The sequence below is a fragment of the Heteronotia binoei genome, chromosome 16 (assembly GCF_032191835.1).
Source record: "Heteronotia binoei isolate CCM8104 ecotype False Entrance Well chromosome 16, APGP_CSIRO_Hbin_v1, whole genome shotgun sequence".
Taxonomy (NCBI): domain Eukaryota; kingdom Metazoa; phylum Chordata; class Lepidosauria; order Squamata; family Gekkonidae; genus Heteronotia; species Heteronotia binoei.
In genome coordinates this window covers 22,932,711-22,947,067 of record NC_083238.1, presented here as the reverse complement: position 1 = coordinate 22,947,067, position 14,357 = coordinate 22,932,711, and the positions used below count along the sequence as shown (strand labels likewise).

The 14,357-nt window shown below is 41.3% G+C and overlaps 1 protein-coding gene across 4 annotated transcripts in view; it reads left to right on the top strand.

Moving 5' to 3' along the window:
* Positions 1-14,357, top strand: part of ITGB6 (integrin subunit beta 6) — a 76,948-nt gene that overhangs the window by 35,034 nt on the left and 27,557 nt on the right. For all 4 annotated transcript variants that reach the window (XM_060257151.1, XM_060257150.1, XM_060257149.1 and 1 more), the window contains one exon: positions 7,139-7,228. In XM_060257151.1, the coding sequence (XP_060113134.1) occupies positions 7,139-7,228 (90 nt within the window). The remainder of the gene's footprint in view (positions 1-7,138; positions 7,229-14,357) is intronic.

The following is a 14,357-nucleotide window of genomic DNA, read 5'->3' as shown; positions in this document are numbered from 1 at the left end:
ACGGAGGGGGTTAGCCTGAAGAGATCCTTGGGTCCATGAGATCTAGTGGTGGAGGGGGAGAGAGAGTAAAGGATGCCCAAGGACTTCGCTCTCTCTCCCTCTCCCCACCCAGTTTTGATGACACTTTCTGTCAATGGCAGGGTGCAGAAGTTACAGAGTTTTTCCAGTGCCTTCAGGATGGCTTCCCTCACCCTTTATTATGAAGGACTCCTAGAAAAAGATAGATTCTAGTACAGTAGTACCTGAGAGACCAAAGGGATCTTGGTCTTGAATATGCTAACAGACTTGAATCTAACTGTTCTCCTGCAGACCAACACGGCTGTTTTCCGAAACCATCTTCTGGAAAAGAGTTTTTCAAATTTTGTGTGTTGTGGTTGAAGTCCTGGAGTTTACTCCGTTTAGTCCAAAAGACATCTTACAGAGTCAGGGGTGTCCAAGGGAGTTCAGCAAATGGGTAGGGCTTGCTTATAGCTGTCCTTGACCAATGGAATTGGATTGGTGGCTGAAAGGCAGGATCTCTACTGAGACTTGGCAGTCTCCATTACTTCTGTACAGCAGTGGGGAACTGGTGGGGTAAGAACATAAGAGAAGCCATGTTAGATCAGGCCAATGGCCCATCAAGTCCAACATTCTGTGTCACATAGCGGCCAAATATACACACACACACACACACACACTGTGGCTAATAGCCACTGATGGACCTGTGTTCCATATTTTTATCTAACCCCCTCTTGAAGGTGGCTATGCTTGTGGCCGCCACCACCTCCTGTAGCAGTGAATTCCACATGTTAATCACCCTTTGGGTGAAGAAGTACTTCCTTTTATCCGTTTTAACCTGTCTGTTCAGCAATTTCATCGAATGCCCACGAGTTCTTGTATTGTGAGAAAGGGAGAAAAGTATTTCTTTCTCTACTTTCTCCATCCCATGCATTATCTTGTAAACCTCTAAGGGTGCTAAGGTTTTGAGGCAAGGTTTTCCTTCCTGTTTGATTCCAAACGCGGGGTCAATTCCTCTGTTCTGGCTGTTGCAGCTGAAGTTGATTTGGTGCTCCAGGATGCTTCAAGTTCAGTGTCTTTGTCCTCAGCCAAAGTGCCAGCTAAAGCAGAAATGCCAGAAATAGGCTTCCCTGCACACACTGTTGGCTCTGTCTGGACCTTGCATTCTGTTTTCTGTCTCTCCTTCCTGATCCCCAGTCTTTGTGGCTTGTTTTCCAGAGATGTTTGATCTCCCAGATGTGGATGACTCTTCTTTCTACAGATGTGGGACTTGTAGCCTCAGCTGTTTTTAGGGGAAGTGCTTGTTCTTGGGTAGATTTTTCTGGAATCTAGCATCCCTTGTTCAGAGGCTTGATACAGAGTATTTCATTGGCCTCTTGTGCACTTTTCTTTAAAGTGTTTTAGTAATTAACACTGATGTTAAGTTCCGCCTCGCAACAGCCTGAGGCAGACAGGAAGGCTCTGACAAGACCTGGGCTATTCAGGTCGGGGAGCAATTTCAAATGTTGTGTTTTTCATTTTTCCCACAATGCATCTGTTTTTGAAAATTGGTTATCAGTGCGGAGGAGGGGGCGGGGTGCAAGCAGTTAGCTTTGCCTAGGGTGCCAAACAGTCTAGGTCTGGCCCAGCTACCAGAAGTGGGCAAATGACATGCCTGTCCCCACTTGAAATCTGAAGCGGTACATCCCACCTCAAAATTGTAAAAACTCCATGTATGTAGACAAGACCTGAAAGGGCTGCTGGGAGAACAGAATGCTGCTCTGAGTTTCTAGGAGGGTGCATAACAAACAACAGATCATGCCTGATGTTCTGAATTGGGAAATTTTAGTAAGTACGGTATTTTGAATGTTACATTTGCATCAGTATTTGATCAAGATGTTCTCCTCCACCACCCACCCTATGATTTTATGGTTCTGTACTGCTTCAAGGGGTATTACTTTTTTTCTTGACTAAGGAAAAAAATGCTAACATTGCAATTGTAAATAGAGGTACTTTTCAGGAGCTCAAATTCAGCCTTATATTACCGGCCAGTTTTATAGATTTATTTTTAGATGAATCAGATAAGGTACATAAAGCATTTTAAGCTAACTGAAATCATATTTTAAATATTTTTGTAATAAAAACACATTATACCTTATACTAAATATCACTGGTCCATCAAGGTCAATATCGTGTACTCTGTATAAGGATTTACATTCAAAAATATCGGTTCTACGTGGTCTTGGGTAGAGATCTTTCGCATCACCTATTACCTAATCCTTTTGGGTATATTTCTGTCAGTCAGTATCAAGAGGAAAGCAGACAGCTAAGGCATGGTAGCTCAGATTCTCGTTCGAAGAAGCAGATAGTGACAAAAAGATAGCAGTTTTTTTTTTTTTGTTATCTCTGTGGTCTGGTCACGAAAATGAATTAGAATTTTTACATCAAAGGAACCCAGGGTTACTTGAGCTATTTCTGTTCGTAAGCAACAAACGCTAAACACCCCTTTGCATTTGTGATATTATATCTTGTTGACAGATGGTGGTGTGCTGTAAAATCAGGAGCATGGTAGCCAGCAAACCTATCCATTATTTATGAGGTGGATTTGGGGACATTTTAATGAAAACTCTATGGGAAAATGAGGCCTTGGGAGCTCAGCCATTTAGACACAGGCTGTGATATTAAGAAACTGAAATCTATAACCCATTCTGCTACCAGGGATGAAGAACCTTTGCTGAATAAAGGACTCGTTATTCAGTAAAGGTACAGTAGCAGATGCAGTTAGACTATAGTTGTCACTCCAGATGTAAAGCGATACAATGGAAGCCCTCAGCGTATCTAGGTGAATGGATTTAGACCGCCATGTGTGAGTGCGTACTGTAATGCTTGCCCCCAAAAGCTCAGTTTCCAGTTGGTGTCAATCAATGTGTATTGTTCCATGGCAGGAGTATTGTACATAAAGAAGGCCATCTTTATAAAGAGCCAATGGTCCTTCCCATACAAATCTTCCCCAGCAACCAATGCAGACCAAAGCAGACTGAACACAGGTAGGGCCTCGAAGGGTCTTGAATCTCAACAGCTTGGAAATGCGCTATTCTGAACATGTTTTAAAGAAATTGTAACTGGAAGCACGGAGCGGATTTCGTTTTCTATAGAATGGTTGAGAGTGATGTGATAGTATAGGTGACACAGAATCCTTCACAATAGTCTGCACTCAAATCAAATGTCCAGTCACTACAACTGTTCCTTTCATTGAATGGCTGAGGCTGAATCAGTGCATTCAGATATTACAAACAAAAAGAAATGTGTTGTTCATAAAAGATGAGCCCTAGCTTGTTACTTGCTTGTTAGAAAACGCTGTACTTCTTTGTCATGCATACAGCATGACCGAAGGCTTCTGGTTGTGGAAATCTTCAGTCCAGCTCCAGTTTATGATGACATCAGACTGCAGGTGCTTGTACACATTTTTATCCCCCAAACTGGGAATTCTGAAGTAAGATTAAACCACAACTCCATTTGTAATTGTTTTTTTGGTACCTAATTGAAATCAAAACCTTGCATTTCAAACTGTCTTACAGGCTTCAGACTTGTTGAGATAAATCTAGTGATTCATATAGCTAGCTATTCTCCTGTGGTGGTCTTCAGTTGAAGTTGGGGAAGGGACTTCTCAAGCAAAGCACTCATTATAGACGATCTTATTTGCTGTGCTTTGTTCACAGAATAATTGTTTACCTGCCCAAGGCTGAGGTTGGAGGTATGAGGCATGGCTTAAGGTGTATTTCCCCCCTTTCTGTAGATTAATAGTTTAAATTGCATCCTTTTACCTTCCTACCCATTATTTATTAGCCTGCAGCTCAGGAGCCACATGTGGCTCTTTCACACATATTGTGCAGCTCTCAGAGGTTAAGGAGGAACTTAACACAGGCTTACTGTCAAGTAAGCATGCTTAGCATTGGGACCTCAGTCAGCATCTGACCACTGACCAATAGGTAGGCCACTATTTCCACCGTGTGTGAAGCAGGGAAGAAGGTGGAAACAGGCAAGCTTGCAAGCTCTTCTCCTCTATCACAGAGGTTGCCTGGAGACCTAGAGTGAGGGAAGAGAGTGCAAGAGCTGCTGGAGCCACTGGAAGGAGGGATGGAATTAAAGAGGGCTGTGCTGGATTCTCCCTTAGTTTCGTAGCTCTTAGAGGAGCTGTATTTACGTACTCACCTTGGTATCAAAGCAAAGAGAGGTGCATAATAATGCAAACAATGGCCAGTGATTTATATGGTACATGCATGTTTCCTTCTCTCACTGGTACCGAAAATAATGCCCTAACCGTTCCCTGTGCCGGTCTTATGGGGACTGTTATTCCCAGCTTTTGGTTTTTTAAAAAGTCTCCTTCCGTCATGATTGTGTTGTTAAAGTGCATACATATGTATTTTATCCTTCTGTGCAAAAAAAAAAATTAAGAGTTTTTATAAAAATGTATGTGTGGTATTTGTTCATGTCTTGGGGCTCTCAAAAATCTGACATTTATTCTATGTGACTCCTACATTAAGCAAGTTTGGCCACCCCTGCTTTAGACTATGTGCTTTCCATTCTTTGTTGCTGCTTTTTTAATCTGAGCTCCTCCACTCAGCTGTGATTAAGCATGACATCTTGGCTTATATTTAAAGAGAAGGAGAAAATATTGGTAGTATATTGGGTAAGTGAAGCTGACTTATATGCAGTTAGACCATTGGTCTAAGTTACTCTGACAGCACTCGGGGGTCTCAGATGGAGATCTTTCACATCACTTTCCTCCAGATCCTTTTAAATGGATATACTGAGAATTACTAAGCAGCTGCAGTACCACTGAGCGACAGCCCCCCCCCCCCCCCCCGCAATCCTGGTAGCCTCAGGATGCTATTCAGCAGGAGATTGCCACATAGGGTTCAAACAGGTAAGATGAAGATGAAAATCATGTGATGGTTCTGCCCATAAAATGCAAATTATAGAATCATGCAGTCTCCCATGTGTTTTGGGCCTATGTAGGGAAGGCATTCTTTCACTTTTCAAAACCAGGCTCCACAGTTGGTTATAAACATTTTAAAGGAGAAAAGAATAAAAACATGGATTCCTCCCTTTTAAAATGTTAATACAAGGAAGGAAGACTTGATTTAAATAGTAAAATCAAGTGGACATTGAAGGCTTAAAAACCCTCTACCATTTCTTCATGGCCCTGAGGTGCAGTGAGGCTGCAGTTTTCAAAGAGGTATTTTATGTCCAAATTTTTCACATATGCGGGGGAGATTGTTCTATTTTGAGGGTTTTTAAACCTAATTTTGAAATTCACTTCAAGCAGTTTTTCATGTAGTGTGTAAAAGCTATAGCTTAGGAAAGGTAGGGGTTTTTTGCCTCTGTTATACAAACGAAATTGACTGTGTGGTTCATTGGATCTCACCTTACAGATATAGAACAAGGTGGAACGTAGATGAAATGTTTAAGCCAGCTGTACAGTTTTCTCAGATGGCTTTCAATATGTCCAATAAGGGTATTTCAAATAGTGAATTCCTGTACAGTAACGCTTCAGCAATGTAAGTTAACTGTCCCTTATGAACAGCTGTATTTTGGAAAAGTACAAATAAAAGGCTACCATACTCTTGAGTCTAACTTCACAATTTATTTACAGTCAATCAAGTCACTGTCTATTTTTCAAAAATGCAATTCTAAGCAGAAGAATTGTCCTTCAGAGTACTAAGTGACAAGATTTTGAAGTGTACAATTCTTTTACCATATAATAATCCTTCAGAGTACTAAGTGACAAGATTTTGAAGTTTACAATTGTCTTTTAGCATATAAAATGTGTGTGATCATGCAAACTTAGCATAGCATTTTAGTAATGTAATGAATGTAAAGTATTTCATACCCTAGATTTACAGTGCAATCATAACACTGTCAGCTCTGTTAAGTAGGACTATGAGGAAATCAAGTATTTTTTTAGACATGTTTGGGGCATTTTCTCAGGCTTTTTGCATTGTATCTGAAATGTCAATATAGATCCTATATGAACTAACATGCACACTGGATTGTAGCCTACACTAACAGCATTCACATATGAACAAGTAGTATGCCAAAGGGCTCAAAATGTACAAGTTGTTTACTATTGTGTAAAAATTCTCTTAGAATGCCTACTTTCATTAGAAGCTTTCCAGTTTTTTAAAATAGCAAAATCTTTCCTTTGCCACAATATTGTATCAACCACTTTGGGCTGATAGAGATTAAATTCACTTCCATGTAACTACTGCTATTAGGGTTGCCTGGTCCACTTGTCTCACCAGCAGAGGGGATTTGGGGGGCTTTCCAGGATGTCATTGACACAATGATGTCACTTGGAAATGTTGTCATCATGTTTGAGATGTTGCATGGTGACACTGGTTTTTGGGCAAAACTCGATAGTAAAACCAGCTTCAAACCATACAATTTTGCCCTCAAACTAGAGCATGATCACCACACAATGTCCTCAACATGGTGATGTCACTTCTGGGTGATGTCATTGTGTCAGGGACATCATGCAGCAACATTGGGACCTGGAGACTGGCAACCCTAGCTGCTATACAGAAAAAATATACATTGGATCTGTAGATAAAAAGGGATGTGGGAGATTACTTGATGAATAGTCTTTACACCGTTATATAGAAGTTTATGTTAGTATGTTTTTACATGTTATCAATCCTAGCAATCCTAACATTCAGTCATGATGAAGTCTCCAACCATTTTTACTATGGAGCAAATCCAATTACCTTGAGAACACTGCATTAAATTTTCACTGACAGAAGGGAGTTTTGTTAGTACAGCTAATCTATCCTGCTTCTGCAGCCCAAAATGATCCTGGGATATAGGAGACATCTAGGAAAGCATGGGGGCCTCAGAAGTCTGTACTGCAAGGAAGGAATGGATGCAAATCACCTCCCTTCCATTTATGAAATTTTTCATGGGGCCCAACCAATTGACCTTAGTTGGACTTATTTGTGATTCAACATTTGTAAGATCAGATTCACATTCCATGGTACTTCTTGTGATTATTTTTCCCAGTTAGTTTCAGTGATTACTTCAAAAGTCAATTTTTAATCAAGTGATTTGTTCATACTCCCAGTACATTAATGTATCATTGATTTTTATCATTTTTAAAATGTAGAACTATGCTGATCTTATTCCTGGGGCTACTGTTGGACTACTTCAGCTGGATTCTGGAAATGTCCTCCAATTGATTATCGATGCATATAAGGTATGATAACAATACCAATGTTGTTTTGAATATGACTTTTGAAATGTAATGCAAACAAATTTGTTTGGTCATATTCCAGTTTTGTGTCTGAGCCATTCATTGTGCACAGATATCAAGCAAGGAAACCATGCAATGAAAAGTTTTAAGCTGGAAAAAGAATTTAATGTAAAAGAAAGCTAGCTAGCCACTACGATGAACTATTTTTTCTTGCTCAAGCTACATGATAACAATTCTATACACCTATTGTAATGTTTTTACTAGGCAGAATGCAGGCAGTTAATCAGGGCTTTGATAATGTTTGTATAGATAATACCAGGAAATGATTGAAAGACACACAAATATAAAACTGGTGCTATCTTTCAACCATCATTGCTGATACAACATGGTTTAATTTCGACTGCGTTTTATAGGCATTTAAGAATAAGTGAGCAGTGGTACAGCCCTAAGAGTTGCATCTATATCCTTCTAACCATCAATCTACCTATTTAATTGGAAAATTTATATGCTGCCTCTTGTCTATTGATCTTCCTCTTTATTTGAAAAATGTATATGCTGCCTCTGCAGAAAACCTGCTCAAGGTGACTAAGAAGGGTTTAACTCTTCATATAATAGCATTCTTGATGGGTTAAACAACCCTGCAGCCTAGAGACAAAATCTGAGAGGTATTGAAGGTCTTCTGTTCTGAAGAAAGGACTAAAGGGGTAGAAGACACCCCTTCCCCAAACAAGACTATAGTACGACTATTGCATTACAGCTGATGGAATAGTAGGATGGCAGTAATAAATTGTACTTAAACAAATTGTATGTAGCCGTTGTTTCATTCTTCCAGATCTGCCTGCTAAAAAGCAAAGGGAGATTTACAACTTTTCATCCTTCTACATTAAACCAGTGAAAGTGATAAACTTTGCAAGCATATCTTTGCCTGTATGTTCAGAATAAAGCTGGCCCAAGGGTTTTTGAATCCCTAGGTAAACTATGACTTTGCCAATTCAACATAAATATGCACAGCACATATTTAACTAAACATCAACCAGCTAATTGCTGGGGCTACAGTCCTAATCATGCTTACCTGGGAATAAATCCCATTGTACCTAGTGTGTGACGTAATTGCACCAGGGACATCCCCACATGTTTGAGGGTCTTTCGGAGTGGTCAGAGGCTAGGGTTGCCAGGCCCAACTCAGAAAATATCTGGGGACTTTAGGGGTTGAGTCAGGAGACTTTGAGCTGGAGCCAGGAAACTTTCCCATTCCCAAAATAAATAAATAAACTGCAGTGCAGTTCCCTGAATACAGTCATCTTTTCCTTGTCCCCCAGCAGCTGCACTTTCACTAAATGAAACTGAACACAGAGAGAGAGCAGGAGAGAGAGAGAGAGAGAAGACAAAATAAAACAGTTTTGCAAATCCACACTTTTGTGATCTCACTGGAACAATTTACTCACTAAAGTTGTTAAATGTAACCTCTGCAGTAATTTCACCAAGTTCTTCAGACTAACACTGGGATATGAAAGGTTCTAGCTTGTGTTTTACTATCTATTTTACTGTGCAAATGACTTCTGAAAAGAATGCAAAACAAACGGAAAGACTGGGTTCCTTCCTTTCCCACAGACTCAGCAGGAAGACCTATATCTCAGCAGAAGGATCTCAGCAGGAAGACCTACTTTGTTTGTTTGTTTGTTTGTTTGTTTGGCCACTGTGTGACACAGAGTGTTGGACTGAATGGGCCATTGGCCTGATCCAACATGGCTTCTCTTATGTTCTTATGTGACACAGAGTGTTGGACTGGATGGGCCACTGGCCTGATCCAACAGGGCTTCTCTTATGTTCTTATGTGACTCAGAGTGTTGGGCTGGATGGGCCATTGGCCTGATCCAACATGGCTTCTCTTATGTTCTTCTGTGACGGTTGGACTGGATGGGCCATTGGCCTGATCCAACATGGCTTCTCTTATGTGACTCAGAGTGTTGAGCTGGATGGGCCATTGGCCTGATCCAACATGGCTTCTCTTATGTTCTTCTGTGACACAGAGTGTTGGACTGGATGGGCCACTGGCCTGATCCAACATGGCTTCTCTTATGTTCTTATGTGACTCAGAGTGTTGAACTGGATGGGCCACTGGCCTGATCCAACATGGCTTCTCAGCCCAGCTCAACCCCAAGTGCTTGCAGGGAAGGGAAGGGAGTGTCTGCCCCTCAGTGCTTTCACTTCCCTTGCTGAGGTGAGCGATGGGGGACTGACTGGAGGGACCATGCATATGGAAAGGGGGGTACGGTGAAGGGGTCTGCCCCCCACCCTCCGTAGCTATGGCCCTGACCACGGATAGTATATTGGGCAATTTTATATCAATATTCTCCTTCCTTTCACTGAAGTTCAAATAGAAATATGTCGTCTTCTTCCTCCATCCCACCCCCACTTCTCCAGATCACTACCTGTCCTACCTAGTTCATGTAACATGATCTAAGGAAGACAAAATTACCATTTTTCCTTATCCCCCCCCCTTTTTATTACAAAAAGGAATTAAAATAATAATTTGCCCTCTAGAGAATAATCATGCAGAAGTTTCTTAAGTAGTTAGGGCTTTCCACTTCAAAACTGTGGCACAAATCCAAGCTATTATTATTCACAGATGTGCTAGCTTTTAAATTCTTCAGAGGAAGTAAGCATATGAGGGAACTCTGAGCTGTCACAATATTTGTTGTAAGATGTTCTCTCATATTCCCTTCTAACGTGACTCACAGCCTTCAGCGAGCGTGTCAGTACGTGCCGTGAGAGGTTAAAAGCTGTAAAATCCTAAATGAATGTTTTGTGTTTTGGAGCCTTCATTTCAATCAAAGTCGATGTGAGAGAAAGGCTGGAAAAACAAGACTCTATTAAATGTGGAAAGAGACTCATTCTTCAGCAGTGGTCCCTTCAGTAGTTCATGTATAAGGATGAAGAGAAATAAGTTAAACTGAAAACCAAAGCCTTCCATGTTGTTCATTCAAGAACTCTTTCAGCTACAGACAGCCCCCCAGGAATGCTGACAGGCTTCCTGAAGCAAAATTTTCCTGCTGTTTGATAACTTTGCAACCAGGAAGCCAGAAAAATTCCAGTGCCTTCCCCATGGGCCTGCTAAGGCTACTCAGAACTAACACATTTACATTCAAAATTGGTTTTCTGGCCTTTCTCACCATTAATATTTTAAAAAAAAATTCTTAGGATAGTAAACGCCCTCCCTGTGACCAAGGTATGATCTCTTTGAAAAGCCAAAGCAAGGACTTATAGCAGCAAAACAGAACCGTCCCAGTTAAAGGTATTTTTTAAAAATGATAATGCAACCACTGTTTAATTTTCCCAATGAAAGGTACCATCCTGGCCACAGTCTTCTGAATAAAAGCCTCTTATTTATTTATTATTCTCACCTTTATTATTTTATTATTATTTATTATACCCCACCTTTTCCCAAATGGGCTCTGGGTGGGTAACAACAGTCAATAATACAAGATTAAAATCAAGTTCATACAATAAAACAGGCATGTCCAACATTTAGGGTTGCCAAGTCCAATTAAAGAAAAATCTGGGGACTTTGAGGGTGGAGCCAGGAGACATTGGGGGTGGAGCCAAGAACAAGGATGTGACAAGCATAATTGAACTCCAAGGGAGTTCTGGCCATCACATTTAAAGGGACAGCACACCTTTTAAAATTCCTTTCTTCCATAGGAAATAATGAAGTATAGGGGCACCATCCTTTGGGGCTCATAGAATTGGACCCTCTGGTCCAATCGTTTTGAAACTTGGGGGGTATTTTGGGGAGAGGCACTAGATGTTATACTAAAAATTTGGTGCCTCTACCTCAAAAAATAGCCCCCCCAGAGCCCCCAATACCAACGGATGAATTCCCTATTATTCCCTATGGGAATCGTTCTCCATAGGGAATAATAGAATGCCCAGTAGACATTTCCCTCCCCCCCCCACGCTTTCTAAAAGGGGGGAGGGCCTCCAAACCAGGGAATCTCCTGCCCCCTCCCTCCCTCTCTCTCACACACACACACACACTTGCCAGATCTTCTTCCGGAGAACTCTTGCTGTGAAAGCGAAAGCAAAAGAAAGGGCGGGGCTGTTCTCCCAAGCCCTTCCTGCTCCCTGCCCAGCCTTAAAGGGGCAGACATTTTACAAACGGCTCAGGAGCTCTATAATGAAGCCTACAGGCATGTTCTCCCCCCCCTCCACCCCCCACCCCCCGCTTCCCACTTCTTGAAGACCAGGAGATGAGGCTGCAAACCCAGGGGACTCCCGCCAGAGCGGGAGGGTTGGGAAGCCTACCAACATTGAACAGGTTGTGATTTATTTTTTCAGGACAAAAGTGCTGGTGATCTACCACCATGAAAATTAAGTTTCAAATTAGTTTCGAATTAGATTTTAACCCACCAAAGTTGGGTTCCACTGCCCCCCCCCATTTACACTGCACCTTCTGTCATCTACTGGTAAGCAAAATAAGCAAAAACAAAATAGAGAGACAAAGATCCAGAAAGAACTGCGAACAGTTTTTCTTAAATTTTTATTGTTATAACTTTCTTTAACTGTCTTAATAACTTTTATTGAGTAATTTGTGTTAAATGTAGGTCAAGTATTGATTCAGGCTGATCTTGCGCAATCTTTAAAACTTCGCTCTTGCTAATTAGTGAGATGTCTGAGCCTGCATTTCATCCACCAGCTTTTTGAAGGGTCAGTGTGAGGGCCAGTCTCAGGGAATCCTGGAGATGTTCATCTGTCATGTTGGAACGCTGTGTACTCTTTGTCATTTTCAGATGAGAAAATGCAGATTCATAATAATAATAATAATAGATTTTATTTCTACCCCGCCCTCCCCGCCTAGGCGGCTCAGGGCGGCTCACAACAATAAGTTGAACCAAAACAGGAGTGTACAGCTTCACTGCATCTTCTCAAGTTGGGAAATTTGTCTCTAGGCACTAGCTTCCAGAACGATTCTTGCTCAGCACGGGTCTTGAGAAAAATGTCATTTTTAAGGGCTACTATTTTGTTTTCAAGAGATGCCTTGTTCAATGAGTGATTTTTACTGATAGCAGCTGCAGTTTCCTTAATGTCCAAATCTGCTTTGAATGGGTATGACAAGTACTCCACAACTTTTTCAATTCTTTGGAAGTCACAGAATCTTTTTTTGAATTCCTGGATAACAGAGCAGATTTCTGCCACATACTTCTCGTTCTGAAAAACAAAATTTGGATATTGTCCCAGATGGTCCTTTCATATTAGGAAAATGATCAAAAGTGTTGTTTGCAAGGTCAGGCATCATTAGCTCAAATTTGCTCTTGTAGGATGAAACTGTACTCATCTCGCCAATGCATTTGTTTTTACCTTGTAGTTCAAGGTTCATATCACTTAGTTCGCCTGTAAAGTCAGCGAGAAATGCCAGATCACATAACCACTCATCTTCCAACTCTGCTTTGTCATCTCCCCTCTCCTTCAAAAACCTTCTTATTTCATTCAGCAAATCATGAAATCTTTGCAGAAATTTGTACCTTCTTAGCCACCTTACATCTGTGTGCAAAATGATTTCCGCTGCCCCTTCATCAAAAGTAAGATTGAAAAGCCGTCTTTAAAGTGATCTTCCACGAACTGAATCTACAATTTTGAAAGTGATGTCCATGACAGTCTTTGTGGTGGCTGGGGTGCTAAGTTAACACTGGCTGAATCTGGTCCAAAACTGTCACTGTCCCAAAGTATTAAAGATCAACTGAAGACCTCTGGATGATGCCAAAACACCACATGCAGTTCTAAAAGTAAAAATAAGAATTCATCATACTGGCATCAATAATCAAATACCACCACACCAAACAATCATCAAAAAACCCCAAACACCTGTCCAGCAAACCATGAGACCAAGTGGGGCTGGTGATCTACCTCTGACCCCTCCGCAATCTACTGGTAGATTGTGATCTACCTGTTGGACATACCTGCAATAAAACAATATACAATCTAAAAGCAATATAACAATCTAAAAACAAACTCCAATTCTGCAGTTGGTGATATCAGTTGCCTCCACTCCTTCCATATATCCCCCAGCTGGTATAAGATAAATGGGTCAGCAGAAAATTATTTGTAATTCACAAGGCTTTTATTGAGCAAGAATGCACAGGAACGCAGTTCCGGCTGGCTTGGCATCAGGGGGTGTGGTCTAATATACAAATGAGTTCCTGCTGGGCTTTTTCTACAAAAAAAAGTCCTGGTAATTCATATGAGTGTTGTGGGTATCTGAGGCCATTTAAACATTTATTATCTATGCTAGGGTTGCCAATCCCCAGCTGGGGGCAGGGGATCTCCCAGTTTGGAAGTCCTCCCCCTACTTCAGGATTATCAGAGAGCAGAGTGGGAAGGGAAATGTCTGCTAGGTGCTCCATTATATCCTATGTAGGCCAGTTCACCATAGGGTGTAATGGAGATTTAATCCGTGGGTATCTGGAGTTCTGAAGGGGGCTTTTTTTTTTAGGCAGAAGCACCAAATTTTCAGCAGTAGCATCTGATGTCTCTCCTCAACCCCCGCCTCCTTCCCCAGTTTCAAAAAGATTGAATCAAGGGGGTCCAATTCTATGACCCCACAGAGAAGGTGCCACTATCCTCTGTTATTTCCAATGAAGGGGATGCATTTAAAAGGAGCATGGTCCTATCAAATGTGATGGCCAGAACTCCCTTTTATCCCACCCTTCCTCCAAGAAGCTCAAACCAGTAGAGACCGGGCTTTTCCACATTCTCACTTTACTAGTTGTTATTAAATTACTGTTTCGGGGGGGGGGGAGGTTTTCTGTTCTGAGTATGTTTTGCTCCCTCCAGTGGTCAATTCAAAATAAAACAGGTTTATTTCCAGTTTATCTCCCTGCAGGTTTAAATTGCAGGGAGGTAAGCTTGAAATAAACCTATTTTATGTCAAATCAACTACTAGAAGGAGCAAAACATGAGTGGAACAGGAATAACCCCCAAAGAATCAAGAACGTAACAAGGGGTAAACCGAGAATGCAAAAAAAGTCCATTGTTTCCTCCTCCTCTGTTTTATCCTCATAACAACCTTGTGAAGTAAGTTAGGCTGAGAGATTGGCCCCTTCCACCAAACTTCAAGCTAAAGGGAGATTTGAGG